The following is a 17240-nucleotide window of genomic DNA, read 5'->3' as shown; positions in this document are numbered from 1 at the left end:
GGACGGACGGATGACTCGGGTGAGTACATAGACTCACTTTTGCTTCGCATGTGAGTCAAAAATGGTTTTTTTTAAAAGTCATCATTCGAAATAGGCATTCTATATGAAAAGCCTGAGGACATTAAGACCCCATTAGTCAGGCTATATATTGATACATTGTTATTTCAATGTGGTAACATACAAAAACTGGCTGGATGTGTGGAGGTTAGGGACTGATTCATCTAGAGTTTAGCCCATATATATGGCATAATGTAATTAATTTCATGCAAAATTTGAGGTAAACCAATCACTAAACGCCCCAAAAAAATCTGACATGCATTAATGCTTCGTCATTTAAGTTTATTACTTCCGCAATTGTGTAGCCATGGGTAAGACATTTTCCAAACAGATTTGTCATAGGGATGGCAAGTGCCGTGCCAAATTTCTGGCTTATCGACCAAACAATGCTGGAGATACAGTCAACCCTGTCTAAAACGACCACGAAAGGGACTGGCCAAAAAAAGTGGTCATTATACACAGGTTGTCGCTGTGGAAAGGAGAATTACATCGAAGAAAAACTATTCTGGGATCATTGTGAAAGGTTGTTGTGGGCAGGTGGTTGTTTTCAAAAGGTGGTCGCAAGGGCAGGTTTGACTGCATACAAGTATTAGCAATCAAAAATGTGACAGACAGCCTTTGAATAATATAAAGACAGTTCCAACACTCTCGAAATTGTCCCTAACTTTGTTTTCTGCCTTTGAAAAATCAAATAAAAAGCGAACAAATATTTAAACTGAAAGAAAATCTACACAAAAAGGATGCAGACAACCTGACTTTTCAATTCACAAAATGTGTCTTATCATTGGATTACTTTTGTTACAAGTGTTTTCCAAGCAATCCCGCTATACATGTGCAAGGATTCTGCGACAGTGATCAGTCCTTTAGACAATCAGGATACATAACTGAAATGAACACTAGTGTAGGGTACGAGTACGTACATGTACACCGATCAGTGAAGTAGGTATGCCTAGGAGCAACACTTAAGGGTAGTGGGTGGTAGTTTTCCAAGGTCATCTGATTTCTTATCTGTTGTGGGGGTTTCCCAGTCTCAGCTGATCGGAAGGCTTTGCGATCACTCTAGGCCTAGTTATGTACAGCTGGCCTGGTAGCAATCCCACCATTTTCCACTAGCTCAGCAAATTCTCATATATATAAGCTGAATTTAAAATAGACGCCAGAAAGCTTTCTTATTCAGTGCTCACAACATTATAGGCCTTTACATCTTTGCATGGCTGTCTATGTGTTATATTTATGATGTGTGTGTGTGTGTGTGTGTGTGTGTGTGTGTGTGTGTGTGTGCGTGTGTGTGTTTAAATATGATCTTCTTGACACATCGGCTAAAGGATCACCTGATGCAATCGATAAAAAAGAAGAGTTTTCAATGGCCTTTCAAATATCATTTTCATTAGTTCTTAAAAAAAGACCAGATTTTTCATGTTTTGCCCTCTAATCAATACTGCAGTAAGGAATGAGGACGGAATCAGAAGTGAGAATTACTAAGCTTCTGTAAATCACTTACAAAGGGGGAAGTTTCACAACTCTAGCACACAACACTCTCATTAATGATACAGATTATCACTTGACTTACACATTGAAAATGCACACAATCAAACAATTCTTCACTTTTTCATTCTTACTATCTTAGGTTACAAAAAATGTCATCAATAGCCTGAACAACTTGAACAAGAATACATAATGATGATGCAATTGCACAAGCATGAATCCCACACAAGCACACTAAACCCAGTAAAGGTGAATGCTGTAACAAAGTTATACATTCCCACAGGCATTCCAAAAAGCGGAGATAATTAATTGCACACATTAAGATGTACAGGTGAAATAGTCCAACTCAAAGTGATTGAAATAAAGAAGCAGCACTCACCATGAGCACTACAAGAAGTAACCCCAAGAGCTCGAGGCCTGTGCAAGAGAACAGTGGCAGCACGATACACGTCGCCTAGAAATCGCATCGTGGCTTTTTAGTTATATCTGGTTCGGTCGTGTCAACAGCACTGGCAAATGTCGGTTGTCATTACACTTTTCCAGTTCTTGATGAGTCCCTGAAAAATAAACCAGATGCATCGTGCACATGTGTATTATGTCTAGATCATTTAATAACAAATGAAGCTTACGCATCTCAATTCTTGATTTGTCTTGCTGGTTTCTCCCTGTATATCTCTCTCTCTATCTCTCTCCCCTCTCTCCCTCTTTTCTGCACTGTCTCAGTGTTGTTGCCAGGCCTCGATCATCGGTTTCTGGCGCATTCCTTTCTGATTTGACGCCTTGTCCGGTCGATAGTTTTTACGTTTTGGTGGTCAACTGACCGATACATATTCGTACAAGGCGGACAAGGTCTGCAATGAATGGAATGGGAGTTGCAAAGTCAGAAAACAAACCCCGATCGAAATGCTCATGTTCGCTACGAGTGAAAATGCACTCAGTGCCGAGTCCGTGTTTGTCGTCATTGACACTCGAGGCTGCATTTACGGAAATACCCGATCCAGCCGGTGTACCTATTTACCGAAAACGGCGCAAACAGCGTAAAGTTCATCAATATAATACAATTTGGACCTATTGTTTTTTTAAAGCCAGGACATTTGGACCTATTGTTTTTTTTTAGGGAAGTCCAAATGACCTATTGTCTCCTTGGGCAACAACACTGCTGTCTGTCTGTCCCTCCCTCACATTTCACATACACACACATGTGTGCACACACATACAAATACATGTACATTGTATTATAATGAGAGGTTCAAGCAAATGCACAAACATGCACTTCATATTAGTTATTTTGCACAAAATTAAACAAATATATATCTGAAAGAATTACGAAAGTGTCTTCTTTTTATGAAATTGTGGTCAAACCTGTGTATCAAAAATACTTAAATTTGTAGCAAATAATACATCTTTCATAGGCACAAGGTAAAACAACATTCTGACTATATTACACTATTAATTAAATTCAAGGAAAGTAGAATTTGAGAATATCAGTTATCATATGTATAAGTTGTAACTGCCTGTGTTGAACTGCCACAATATATTACACTGTCCAACAAAAGAAGGATGAGGATATTGATGACATGTAACTTCCTGTGTGAGATCGCTTTGTATGGTAACTACCTAAGAAACACTAATCTTTGGGAAAATTTGATGTCATCGTTAGACAAGCACTGAAGCAGATCTAAAGCTAAGGTCCAACTGCTTACGTACAGGTTAGACTGCACCTGATTAAAGGGAACAGCATTCCACGCTGACAGTTGTTGCACGACACACAGTATACACATGACCAACAACTGGAGCAGAAAGGTTACTCGGTTGTATTCATCTACTGATCTAGTCGGTTGCAGCATCAGCTGTCCAAAGTTCATCTTTTTAATAAGCAAAAAGACGAGAGCGAAAATACACAACACGTACGCCCGTACCTCAAAAATCCTATCTGTCGCCTTCGACAGAGTAACCTCACACCTTCAATATCAAGCTAAAAATATTGTGGTGTGCACATTCGTACCACGGTCCTTTCAGTGGGGAAAATCCCGATACAATGCTGTTTTTCGCTACTTACCTTTACTTTCTTATCAGCCGCAGCCCACTTCAGCATTCAGTCGCCATGCTGCCGAGATCTTACGAAGACACCCGAAGAACCGACCAATCAACATCGCTGTTACAAATACGCCTTGCTGCTCTGTGGAAATTTCCACTGCTATTGACTTGGACACAGGCACCCGATTTCCTTCACTATTTAGTGGTACATGTCACAACACCGACGCAAAATAAATGCTTTGAAAATTGATCGCTCTGTATCGAAGGCACCTAGGGTATTCTTTAGCGGTAAGTATTTAAACGAAAGTGTGTTTGTACTGTGTGTAAAAGCCAGACAGTGTCCGTGGCCAGAAACTGATGGTTTACGGGAGGCGACCTACCCCCAACCTCCCCCCCCCCCCCCCCTGAACTTCACCCCTGACCAAGCAATAGACCGGAACCACTATCACCCAAGCGTAGCAGATTCATCACCATGCTGATGTTGGCTACCTATCACTAAGAAGAAGAAGAAGAAGGTACCTGTCTACTATTGAGTCATTTCAGTAATAGTATCCGGCGGCCCATGTAACCGATAGTTTTGGCAGGTATTTTGCAATGAAAGCGACCATTGCTTCCTTCTGTCTCTGTCTGTCTGTCTGTCTCTGTCCGAGTCTCAGTCTCTCTCTCTCTCTCTCAGTCTCTCTCTCTCTCAGTCTCTGTCTCTGTCTCTCTCTCTCTCTCTCTCTCTCTCTCTCTCTCTCTCTCTCTCTCTCTCTCGCTCCATCCTTGAGTAATAAAGTTCGTTCTCTCTCTCTCTCTCTCTCTCTCTCTCTCTCTCTCTCTCTCTCTCTCTCTCTCTCTCTCTCTCTCTCTCTCTCTCTCAGACGCTCTCTCTCAGACGTAAAACAACGCAAAGAATGGGTACTACAGCAGTCCCTCTCATGAACGGACACCCTTGGGCCATAGCAAAACTGTCCGTACATTGCAGGTGTCCCGGTCACGGAAGGGGTGACCACACTGACAACCCCCTCCCCCATACACTCACCAGCGGAGACACACAAACAACAGGATTGAGTCTATGCTAATCACTTCTTGTGGCTACTAAATGATAATACACTGTACATAACACAGCTCCCACTCTCCCTCACTAATGACTGCCCCAAGCCGTGACAACTGATGCTTTGAAATTGTGTGGAAGAGTACACCTCTCTATTTCTCTCCAATGCTCTTCCTGCTGCCATGCAGTGACACCGGACACCCCTCAGAGTTTAGCCATTTACACCTCCACCCCCCCCCCCCCCCCTCCCTCTCTCTCACTCGATCCCTCCAGCCATGTACTGTTTGGGGCTGTGGCCAGAGAGGCCAGCTGCACTGTTCACTCCGAGCAAAACCAGTTGACTGTGTCGTAACTTTTGACAAAGCAAGACAACTGAAGGGTTCACAGATTAGGCAACCAACTCACTGACACTGGTCAAGGCTGAGGGGAAACAAGAGTATCTTGTCAATGAAATAGGTTACACACAGGCACACGATGCTGAGAACTGTGGCCGGTTTTTCACTCTCTTTCGCTCAGGACCTTCATCGACTGTGGTTTCTGTTGTTTACGTCCAACAGACAAGAATAAAGAGCACAGTGCAGTTTCATGTTAGCATCTTCGCATGTACTCCACTCCTGACCAAAACTACGCCCCCCACCTGATGTGTACACGTGCACTCAAGTTATCAGTGACTGTCATCAGGCCATTGCGGCTGTGATCTTTGTACCAAGAGCCGGACTGCTCTGTTATCGATTTTGTTGTGGTGAAAATTTGACGATGGTCTGTCCCTACATTGGAGGTATGACCTGCTGTTGGGACCGAAAATGAGTGTCCGCGTCCACGTTTTGCAGGTGTCCGTTTAAGAGGGGGGGGGGCAAATATAGAAGGAAAACACTCCGTGCCGAGCAAATGTGTCCGTACATGTCAGGTGTCCGCTCACGCCGGGGGCCGTACATTGCAGGGACTGCTGTACTACTTCATCTACAACAACGAGGACACATTTAAACAAGTCGCGTAAGGCGAAATTACTACATTTAGTCAAGCTGTCAAACTCACAGAATGAAACTGAACGCACTGCATTTTTTTTCACCAAGACAATATTATAGCATCGTCAGTCCCCCGCTCGTGGAAAAAGGCAGTGAAATTGACGAGCCAGTTTAGCGCGGTAGTGGTTACGCTGAGCTGCATAGCACGCTTCTGTATTTCTCTTCTTTTTAACTTTCTAAGGTTAATTTTTCTATATGTTTTTGGAATCAGAAAACAACAAGGAATAAGATGAAATTGTTATTAAATCGATTTCGGACATTTTATTTTAATCGTACATTTTATATTCTTATTTTTCTTAGCTTGTTTTCATTCCAAATATAACATATTTATGTGGATTTTTTTTAATCAGGAGGTAATAAAGAATAAGATGACATTATTTTTGAATCGTTTTTGGCTCACGTAAGTGTAGCCTATGCGATCGTAACTTTGTCTGTCTGTGCGTGCGTGCGTGCGTGCGTCTGTGCGTGTGTATGTCTGTGGTAGAAACTCTAACATTTGAAGACGTCACATTACATTGACGTCACATTATGACGTAAGAGGGTTAGACGTCACGCGAAGGAAGTACTGACAGTCTCGGTCATTATTATTTTGAGCGAGCCGAGACTAGTTGGCAGTCGTGTCCTTGTAAGTAGGCTACATGCAGACAGACAGATCTAGATCTAGTGTCTCGCTTTCTTGCACAGTTTCACCTATGCTCTTTCTGTGTGTGTGTGTGTGTGTGTGTGTGTGTGTGTGTGTGTGTGTGTGTGTGTGTGTGTGTGTGTGTGTGTGTGATTGAGTTTGTGTTACTGTTTGTCGATTTCTTACGTGAGCCTTGATGGCTTCGCCTCTTGTATACAAATATAATTGTAATTACAGTTTTCAGATTTTTTATGACCAAACTTATTAATTAATTTGTAAGCCTAGGCCTCCAAGCTGAAATGCAATACCAAAGTCCGGACTGAGTCGGAGATTGCTTGACCAAAATTTCAATCAATTTGATCTACAAATGAGCGGCATGACAATGCCGCCTCAACTTTCACGAAAAGCCGGATATGACGTCATCAGTGATATATTTATCCAAAAAAAGAACAAATGTTCTGGGGATATTTTACCCAGGAACTCTCATGTGAAGTTTCATTAAGATCGGTCCAGTAGTTGTCTTAGAATCGTTCTACACGCACTGACACACACACACACACACACACACACACACCACAACCCTCGTCTCGATTCCCCGTCTTTGTTAAACATTTAATCAAAACTTGACTAAATTTAAAAAGAAGGGAAAAAAAAGAATTCGATTGAAATACAATAATTATAAAGAATGATCCAATAGTTAAATCAGTCGCACGTTAACCGCTTGGAGAGAGAGAGAACCAGGTTCCAAACAGAAACACTCTTCAGTCACTAGTTAATTGTTCCTTTCACGGCAGAACATCAACGATGTAAGTAAATCGAGGGCTGAAAATCTGTTCTCGGTCACTTTTTTTATGCAGAACTTATAATTCTTTGCAAAGTTTTAAGCAGAATCACTTCGAGCTGATCCCCAAACCGCCCAGCGGACCTCTCGAGGAGCGCGCAGACGCATCGTGCTGGCAACACTGAGCAGTAACAACGGTATAAGCAAAGAATCGAACCCCGTCGATCAGTACGATCTGACCGGCGGCCAGTTGATGCCGGTGAAAAACCCGATAGCATCAATATACCACAAACGTCGGCAGAGAGACGGTACGTACGCCATCTTTTCAGTTTGCAAAAACATGGGACAGGCGGAAGCATTGTGCAGGCATATGACCTCTCGCCTGCAAACCCTCCACCCCCCCCCCCCCCCCCCTGCTTCTCTGTGCTATCAAGTTATGCTTTGTAGTTCAACAGTTCCTTATTCATTCCTGCCCCCCCCCCCTCATCCTCCATCAGTCCAACCCCTCACTATCCCCCCCCCCCCCCCCGGCCTCCCTGCCTGTCCGCCTCACACCTATCTGTGACCCCGACAGCGACTGCGGGTCATCTTGCACACGAAAACTTCTACATACAATCAATCCCGCCTACTGCGCACGTGCCGCGGCGGTGTAATTATGTATCAATAAGACAATCAGACTGTTTCCCACTTCTGCGACGGCGGCGTTGATTGAGGTCTCAGGTTCATTCTGTCTCCATGGAAGTGAGTCAGACATTTTCCTCTGTCACAACTTGTTACTAATGAATTTGATGCCAGCATTTTTGTCACAGTGATGGCGACGGTGGTGTTTTTGATACGTGATAAATATTGTGCTTGTTTTTATTTCGTTCTAAATTAAAAGTTTGTCTATGCCCGTATTTCGTTCCCATCTCTTCGCCTGTAGGTATCTTACTCAAACGTAACCCGGCAACAACCATTTCATCCCGAGGTCGATTATAGTAAAACCGTATCGTGTATCGACGAAAGGAAAACTCGACGGAATAATAATTATGTAATGACGTTTTTTTCTTCACACACACTTTCTGGATGGTTCGGACCATGTCCAGGGCATTTCTGTGTGGTCTCGTATTTTTTTCGTCTTTACTGACTCGTTCGATGATTTCAAAGTGTCCTCGTCCACCGTAAAATGTGAGTAGTTCCAGATGCCTTCAAATATATACCTGTTGCATCTGCTGTTGTTATATAATAGCTATCACAGGGGTGGGGGGGGGGGGGGGCACAAGGAAAACTTGAATTTTCTTGTAGTAGTTTTTTGGGAATCTGCTTCCGAATACAGTGGCGAATCATGATGGATGGGTGAGGGGTATGGTTAGAGGTGGGGGTGGAGGATAATGGTTGGGAGGGGGGGGGGGGGGGGGCGCCATGAGGTATCGTCACTGCTATACTCCGGAGGGGTGTTTAGCAATGTGCCCATCCGGTGACAATAAAAGACACTTATTAGACTCGACATCATTATCTCGTGTAAGACTGCCGGTGTAACACTAGTTCTTCCCCCCCCCCCCTCCCCGCCCCTTCCCTCTGAACCGTCCCTCGAGGGAAGAACGGATATTACCAAACGGAATGTTACACCGGTGGACAACAGAGATGGGTAAAAAATTATGTCACTTTTGTGTCGATTTTCGTACAGATTATTTGGTCGTCCTTCTCGCAGGCAAGAATTCAGGTAATGAGCATACTTATAAGCTTACTCGAGTGAGCCAAAGCATGTGCTCTTTATCAGTTTGAAACAAGTCGCGTAAGGCGAAATAACAACATTTAGTCAAGATGTCGAACTCACAGAATGAAACTGAACGCTCTGCTTTTTTCACCAAGACCACATGCATACTCGTAGTTTCGTCAGTCCACCGCTCGTGGCAAAGGCAGTGACATCGACAAGCCATGCAGAATAGTGCGGTAGTGGTCGCGCTGAGCAGGATAACACGCTTTTCTGTATGTCTATTCTTTTTAGCTTACTGAGTTTGTTTTTAATCCAAACATATCATATCATATCTATATGTTTTTGGAATCAGGGACCGACAAGGAATAAGATGAAATTGTTTTTAAATCGATTTCGGAAATTTTATTTTCATCATAATTTTCATATTTTTAATTTTCAGAGCTTGTTTGTAATCCAAATATAACATATGTATATGTTTTTGGAATCAGACAATGACGAAGAATAAGATGAAATTGTTTTTGGATCGTTTAAAAAAAATTTTAATTACAAGTTTCCGATTTTTAATGACCAAACTCATTCATTAGTTTTTAAGCCACCAAACTGGAATGCAAACCAAAGTCCGGCCTTCGTCGAAGATTGCTTTGCCAAAATTTCAATCAATTTGATTGAAAAATGAGGGTGTGACAGTGCCGCCTCAACTTTTACAAAAAGCCGGATATGACGTCATCAAAGGTATTTATCGAAAAAAAGAAAAAAACGTCCGGGGATATCATTCCCAGGAACTCTCATGTCAAATTTCATAAAGATCGGTCCAGTAGTTTAGTCTGAATCGCTCTACACACACACACACGCACAGACACACACACACACACACACACACACACACACACACACACACACACACACACACACACACACCACGACCCTCGTCTCGATTCCCCCTCTATGTTAAAACATTTAGTCAAAACTTGACCAAATGTAAAAAGAAGTAAATACTGTATATTCTTTACAGGGCTTTTGTCTGAAAGGGGTTTATAAAGGGACCCGAAAAATGTATTATATATATTCTCTGCATTTTGTTGTTGTCCAGTTTTCTGCCAAAGAAGAAGATACACTACCATTTTGGCAGAATGTGTCATCCATCTCTCACCTACCACCACCTCCACCACTACCACCACTCTCACCCCTCATGGAATTCCCACTCTCATTCCCACCCTGCACGGCCGTCACTCAGCCCCCAACCCCACCACCAACCTCACCTCTCATGCAGTCCCCATCCACACCCCCACCTGCACCCCTCAAGGAGCCCACACCCACACCCTTCATGCAGCCACGGTCCCCATTCTTACCATCTCCCCTTACTCAGCCTCGAGCCCCACCCTCGCCCATTAAGAGACCACCACTCACCTCCCCAACGTGCACCAGCCCTTCATCTCCATCTCCTCTGCGTCCCATCTCCAAGGCAACGTGGGATAGGGACAACTATGGACATTGCTGGGAGTCTTTCATCACCACCACCACTACCACCTCAACCACCCCCACCTTAACTCTCCACACCACCCTCTTACACACCCCTTCTCCCATCCTACCTCCTCTCTTCCCAATCTCACCTCCTGCCCCCTTCCCAATATTACCTGCTGGGACCTTCCCCATCCCACCCCCTCCCCCATTTGCAATCATACCTTCCCCCACCCCTTTCTCGCCTTATCACTTCCCCACCTCATCAACCCCCTTCGCCTCTATACCAAGCACCATCATGAACAGCGGTGGCGACATGCTCGGTTGGTCTGGAACACCGGGGATACCGTTAGGGCAGCCCAGGTCATCCTCTTTCAGTCGTGGCAGACTGCGTGGGAGAGGAGGAAGAGGAAGAAGAGGAGGAGGAGGAGGAGAAGAAAAAGAGGAAGGGGAGTTGGAGTGCGTCTTTTGCAAGAAGAATGGGGAAATGAAAGAGTTCTACAGCACGCACGTGTTGAAGGTAGGATGATATTTCTTATCTGTATTTATGCGGTGAATACTTTCTTTCTTGCTTTAAACACAGTGCTGAACAGTATTGGGGCTGTGGTGGTCTACAGTTTGTTTTGGGCTAGCTTCATGTGTGAAGGAATATGAACGCTACCACAATAACCCGCCCCTTTATGTGCATCTGGCACTCGATCGAGCCAGCCAATGAACTGTCCCCTATTGAGGGCCAATATATATCCATCCATCCATCCAAACATACATTCATACATCCACCCTTGCTTTCTTCTACTTGACGTCAAGGACATGGTGGTCCGTTTTGTCCTGAAGACCCATCCATCCATCCATCCATCCATTCTCCACAGGACCCTTTCGGCATGGTGATCTGTTCTGTGCTGAAAGTTAGGGCTGAGAGATGCGCGCATATCAATCCATTCATAGGCCATCCATCCATCCACGCACATATACCTCATCTTATCCACTTATCTTTGCCACATTTCTCCGCAGGACCCTTTCGGCATGGTGATCTGTTCTGTGCTGAGCGCATGTTCATCCATCCATCCATCCATCCATCCATCTACATGTACCTTTGTCTGATTTTTCAACATGACTGTTCAGCATCAGGGGTGTACCTTAACTTTTTTTGCTACCGGCCAGGGGGGCCGGTGGGAAGTCAAAAATTGAACCGGCCCCCCCAAATCCCAACCATGACCGGCCCCCAACCGGCCGGGATTTCTTACAACGGCCCCAGTGGCTCGTCGCGTGCTAACCACATACACAAAAGACGTACATGCATACATTCATGCATGCATGTGGATTTGCACTACTAATAACTACCACAAACACACACACAAACTTGATGACTAAAGTGCTATATTTTAATATAATGATAATTAACCTTGTTTTAATAAAGAATCTAAAATAAATGCCGCCACAAAGAAACAAGAAATCAAAACAACATTCACACCCTCTCACACACTAAACCTCACTAAAAGTTAGCCCCTTTATGTACCCCCTACCACACAATTTACAAAGTAATTTACTATGGAACTTTACTTCCCACATAAACACACACTTTAAACAAAAGAGTAAATCAGCAATTTTTTAAATTTAAATTATGTTTTTTGTTGTGTAAAACCAAGTATAAAAAGCTGACAACAATTTTTTTTCTAAGTTGCTTTCTTGTTTTGTTTCTTTTTCTTTTTGTGTGTGTTATTAATATTACTGTTAGATCAAGCAGAAGTATAAAAGTTGCATACCAGCCAAATTTACCACAGCTGAAGTCACAAATAATCACAAGCATTATATTTCATTTCTATTTCCTAATGAAAACAAACAGATGTTCCGATTTCCTGATCCTAGAATTGTTTACAGGTGATCTTTATGCTTTTGATTCAGAAGAGTTGCAGAGTTGCACCCCTTATCCTATTGTTGAAGGTCTGTCTTTTCTTCTTTATCACATAATTATATTGGATCGTTTTTTTGTTTGTTACTTCCTTAGTTGAAGGGAAATAATTGACAGCAGTAGTACTGTCACTACTTGTACTAAGTTGGTCAGCAAAGCTGGTGTTAAAGGCATATGTACGCGCTCCCGTGTTTACAAAGTGTAGTTTGCCCATAATCGATGTCAAACGCACCATAAGACCATATAATGACGATATGTCACCATGCGCGGACCATAATACATGCATTACAGCTTGTTCTAGCCTCTGAAAAAGTGAGGATGTCAACAAAGCCGCGGTGTTAGCTCCCTTGCATCAACGTTACATGTGTTGCCAAATCTATAAATAGGACGATCCAGATCAAAATGAAAATTAACATATCTCAACATTAAAGGGGTCCTAGACCACAATATTTTGCAGGGAACATAATTTAGCATGTCTCCAGCTGTTGGTAAAGCAATTAGCGTGTATAGTCATCGAGTACATATGCCTTTAATGTATTTTAGAAAACGGTCTTAATCAATATCCCTGCAGTCAATGACCTATACATTTCCCAGAAACTGGATCAGTGGTACATAGCAGGCACATCAAAGGAAAAATACAGAGGAGGAATATGTTTGCTCTGGATGGGCGGTCAGATCAAAGGCAGATGCATTGTAAAAGCTGGTTGGCCTTGAGACCTGGGTCAATGACCGGTACTTGCAATCTGAACACAACTGCCTGTCCAGACACTGACCTTCTTACCCGGGGTCAATGACCGAGTTTTTATCTGAGAGGAAACTGTTGTACAACATGTGAAAGTCTCTGAAGGATTAGTCAGCGCAGGATAAGATAAGAGTGGGGGTGAAGTGAATAGCGCAAAGAGGGGGGGGGGGGGGAGTAGCTATTTTGACTGCTGATGCAATCGCCAGCGGCTCGTGGCACTGGAGGGGTGATGACACGGTCAAGTGAGGCGGTAGCTGTCTAGCCAATGTGTCTGGCCTTAATTGGTGGTAGTCCTTCTCAAAGTGGGGGGGGGGGGGGGGGTGTGAATGAGTGAGCAGTAGAGAAGTGACAGATTTTGAGATCGCCCGCGAGAGATATTTGTTCGCCGGCCGTTCCGATTAACTACGTTGCCTAACGACTTTGTGCTTCAGCGAAATTTGAACCCGCCCGGGGGGCGATTTCAGAGGAATTTCGAATCCGCCCGACGTGATTTGAACCCGCCGGGGGTGATCGGGGGACCACCAATATTCAGCCCTGCAGCATGTTGAACTGTTCTGTGCTGAGGTATAGGGCTGAGAGTTGAGCGCATGTTCATCCATCCATCTATCAATCTACTTGTACCTTTGTCTGCTTTCTCCACAGGACCCTTTCGGCGTGGTGATCTGTTCTGTGCTGAGGGCAAGGGCTGGGAGCTTAGCGCATGTTTATTCATCCATCCATCCATCCATCCTCTATCCATTTATCTTTGTCTGATTTCTCCACAGGACCCTTTCGGCATGGTGATCTGTCCGGTCCTGAGAGCCTACGTGTGTCCGAACTGTGGGGCATCAGGCTATCACGCACACACCTTGTCCCACTGCCCACTGGCCGGCCATCCACCACCTTTGCCACCCGTTGTCCGGCGACGGCGCACGAGCTGTGGCAAAAAGATATTCCTTCCTGACCACAAGTTTTATTAGGTTGAGCCAGTCCCAGAACAGAGAGAGAAGAGTCAGGGTTGGTTTGCCTTTGTTTCTGTGCTGGTCATGATGGATGAAGAGTGTTGCTGCAGCATCTACGTGCTCTGCTCTTAGTTACAGAGCAGATTGTTTAGTATTTTTGCTCATTAGGTTAATTTGCATATGCCTAATTGATTTATTGATCTGCTTGCGTTTGTGATTAACTTATTGATTTGCATGCGTTCACGGGCGTGTGTGTGTGTGTGTGTGTGTGTGTGTGTGTGTGCGTGTGTGTGTGTGTTAGAGAGAGAAAGAGAGAGATACAGACAGACAGACAGATAGATAGACAGACAGACAGACAGCCGTACAGAGAGAGAGAGAGAGAGCGAGAGAGAGAGAGAGCAAGAGAGAGAGAGAGAGAGAGAGAGAGAGAGAGAGAGAGAGAGAGAGAGAGAGAGAGAGAGAGAGAGAGAGAGAGAGAGAGAGAGGAAGATGTTGTACACAGATGTTTATGGACCTTGCAGGGATATTGTATGGTCAGATGTTTTACTCTTATGCTTTATGTTTATTACTGGATTGCCAAAACCCGAAAAAACAAACCATGTCTAAGGTTTAGATAGGATAAGAAGATTAAAGATAGGATATGAAGATTAAATAAACATTTACTGACGTTGACAAACTTTTGTTTTTGTTTTGTTAGGCCTAAAACAAGTTAAGGTTCAAAGTGTGCAATAATGCTGATAGCTGATTTACAACCACTTAAAATACGTTTATCCCTCTAATGTGTATGTAATGCTATTATACAAATCAATACATTTGCAGGATATTACTTGAGAGGTAGTGTTTATAAAGAAATGCACTTGAATTAGTAGGTATTTTTCTTATCATTATTAGAAAAGGTGCATACATCTTTGTGCGTGGTATGTGTGCTGTTTGTGTGTGTGTGCTTTCTGTACAGACCCCTTTTCTATTCCGAACCCTGATGATGTTAAGCTGATGATACACGATGATATTCATACGGATTTGTATTTTGTTATCTTTCTTTTGATCGTTTTTACCATTTGTAAAAAAATCGGGTTTCCTTCCTTTTTTGTGGGTTTTAATCATAAATATTAGAAGTGCATGAGCGATTGATTTAATATGATTCAGTTGTGCCATGTCCAGTAAGACTCAACTTCTTTTTTTCTCTCGTAATATTCAACTTGCTTTGTTTGTTGACATTTTTGCAGTGCTCAAGAGGCACAGGTTAATTTGATTTGCTTTCACATTTCTGTTGTCAGTTTTCAGAACTGGCCAATTAAACATTATTCGTTGTTTAGCGTGAGTCTATACCTTTCATAAAAGTTCAAGTGATCAATACTCTGGGATAATAAAGGGTTTTGACAACAAATCTCAATTTTATTTGCTTTCTGATCGTTTTGGTATTACAAGTATGCGGGGGATGTCCTGGCAGAACCTAGCGCAAAAGAGAGAGAGAGAGAGAGAGAGAGAGAGAGAGAGAGAGAGAGAGAGAGAGAGAGAGAGAGAGAGAGAGAGAGAGACTGTCAGACATACATACAGAGGAAGAGGGCGTGAGAGAGAGACAGTGAGAGAGAGACAGAGAGAGACAGACAGACAGACAGACAGAGGAAGAGAGCATCAGAGAGAGACAGACAGACAGACAGAAACAGACAGACAGACAGACAGAAACAGACAGACAGACATAATCAGGCAGGCAGACATAGAGAGGCATTCTTTGAAGTAAATTGCATCGTAGTACTTTACACCACATTCGCCAATTCTAACACTGGACAAAGTTTTCATGGACAGACGAAGCAACATGGAACAAAATATACGTTTCTTATCTAGACGCATTAGGAGGTCACGACGCCACTGCATGCGCCCGTCGCGAGGGTTCAATATGGGGACGCTAGACATAGGGGAAGGGCTCCTAATATGGACCACTTTTTACATTAAATCAAGTTTTGACTAAATGTTTTAACATAGAGGGGGAATCGAGACGAGGGTCGTGGTGTATGTGTGTGTGGGTGTATGTGTGAGTGTGTGTGTGTGTGTGTGTGTGTGTGTGTGTGTGTGTGTGTGTGTGTGTGTGTGTGTCTGTGCGTGTGTGTGTAGAGCGATTCAGACCAAACTACCAGACCGATCTTTATGAAATTTTACATGAGAGTTCCTGGGAATGATATCCCCGTACTTTTTTTTTCTTTTTTTCGATTAATACCTTTGAAGACGTCATATCCGGCTTTTTGTAAAAGTTGAGGCGGCACTGTCACACCCTCATTTATTAAAATATAAAAATTATGATCAAAATTAAATTTTCCAAATCAATTTAAAAATACTTTCATCTTATTCCTTGTCGGTTCCTGATTCCAAAAACATATGATATGTTTGGATTAAAAACACGCTCAGAAAGTTAAAACGAAGAGAGGTACAGAAAAGTGTGCTATGCAGCACAGCGCAACCGCTATACCGCGCTGAACAGGCTCGTCACTTTCACTGCCTTTTGCACTAGCGGCGGACTACGGTCATTGTGAAAAAATGCAGTGCGTTGAGTTTCATTCTGTGAGTTCCACAGCTTGACTAAATGTAGTAATTTCACCTTACGCGACTTGTTGTGATAACTAGCTTGTTTTCTTGCGAAGAAGTTTCATTTTGTGTTTGGTGGTCCTTCTCTCTTAGGTTAACCGTTAGGCCTAATTAGAGTGAAATAGCTTTGATAGACATTCAGCAAAAAATAAATACAGAAAAAATCACAAAGGGTCCATATTAGGAGCGTGGGCGCCTAATATGGACCAATGAAGCGGCCTTTATTTCAAAATAACATGATACAACTTGGTGTACAAGTCGAGCGGGGATGTAGCTCAGTCGGTAGCGCGCTTGAAAATACCCAGCATGCTTCCTCCGAAAACGGCGTATGGCTGCCCAAACGGCGGGGTAAAAAACGGTCATACACGTAAAATTCCACTCGTGCAAAAAACACGAGTGTACGTGGGAGTTTCAGCCCACAAACGCAGAAGAAGAAGAAGGTGTACAAGTCAGCCTAATTAAAATATGCTCTAGATTTATCTGTTTCGGGTTGATAAGAGCATTATTTGAAGCACACCAGGAAACTAAAGAAACTTATCAAAAACAGAGTGAAAATAAGTGAAATTATCAATTTCTACGAAAAGAAGACTTTTTGTTGCATTTTTTTTAAATCTCGAGGGCTAGTTATGGGTTATTTCCAGCAAGCTTCTTAATGAATTAATGAAAATAGCCTTTAGCTTTTATTTTCTTCGATTTGATGAAGGTGGTCCATATTAGGGGACTCGCACATGTATACTTTGAGATTGCTATTATTTTTTGTTTGCAGTAGAAACTCGGGGTCAGCACTGCTAAAATGTAACAAATACGGTCTTCAGGGGCGGATCAGTTCATTTTATGGGGGGGGGGGGGGGGGGTTCCAAAAGTATATTGT

General features: G+C 43.1%; 1 protein-coding gene across 3 annotated transcripts in view; it reads right to left on the bottom strand.

Moving 5' to 3' along the window:
• LOC138974586 (uncharacterized) overlaps nt 1-3659 on the bottom strand; it is a 28998-nt gene extending 25339 nt beyond the window's left edge. For 2 of the 3 annotated variants that reach the window (XM_070347308.1, XM_070347319.1), the window contains exons 1-2: nt 3602-3659; nt 1922-2099 (exon numbers count right to left, since the gene is read on the bottom strand). In XM_070347308.1, the coding sequence (XP_070203409.1) occupies nt 1922-2009 (88 nt within the window). In that variant the 5' untranslated portion in view covers nt 2010-2099; nt 3602-3659. Of the gene's footprint in view, nt 1-1921; nt 2100-3461; nt 3563-3601 lie in introns of those variants that run through there. The other variant, XM_070347312.1, reaches the window with a different exon arrangement.
• Between the last annotated feature and the right edge of the window lie 13581 nt (nt 3660-17240).

The sequence above is a fragment of the Littorina saxatilis genome, linkage group LG1 (assembly GCF_037325665.1).
Source record: "Littorina saxatilis isolate snail1 linkage group LG1, US_GU_Lsax_2.0, whole genome shotgun sequence".
Lineage (NCBI taxonomy): Eukaryota > Metazoa > Mollusca > Gastropoda > Littorinimorpha > Littorinidae > Littorina > Littorina saxatilis.
Note: the sequence above shows the minus strand (reverse complement) of the source record. Positions and strands in the feature narration are given on the sequence as shown.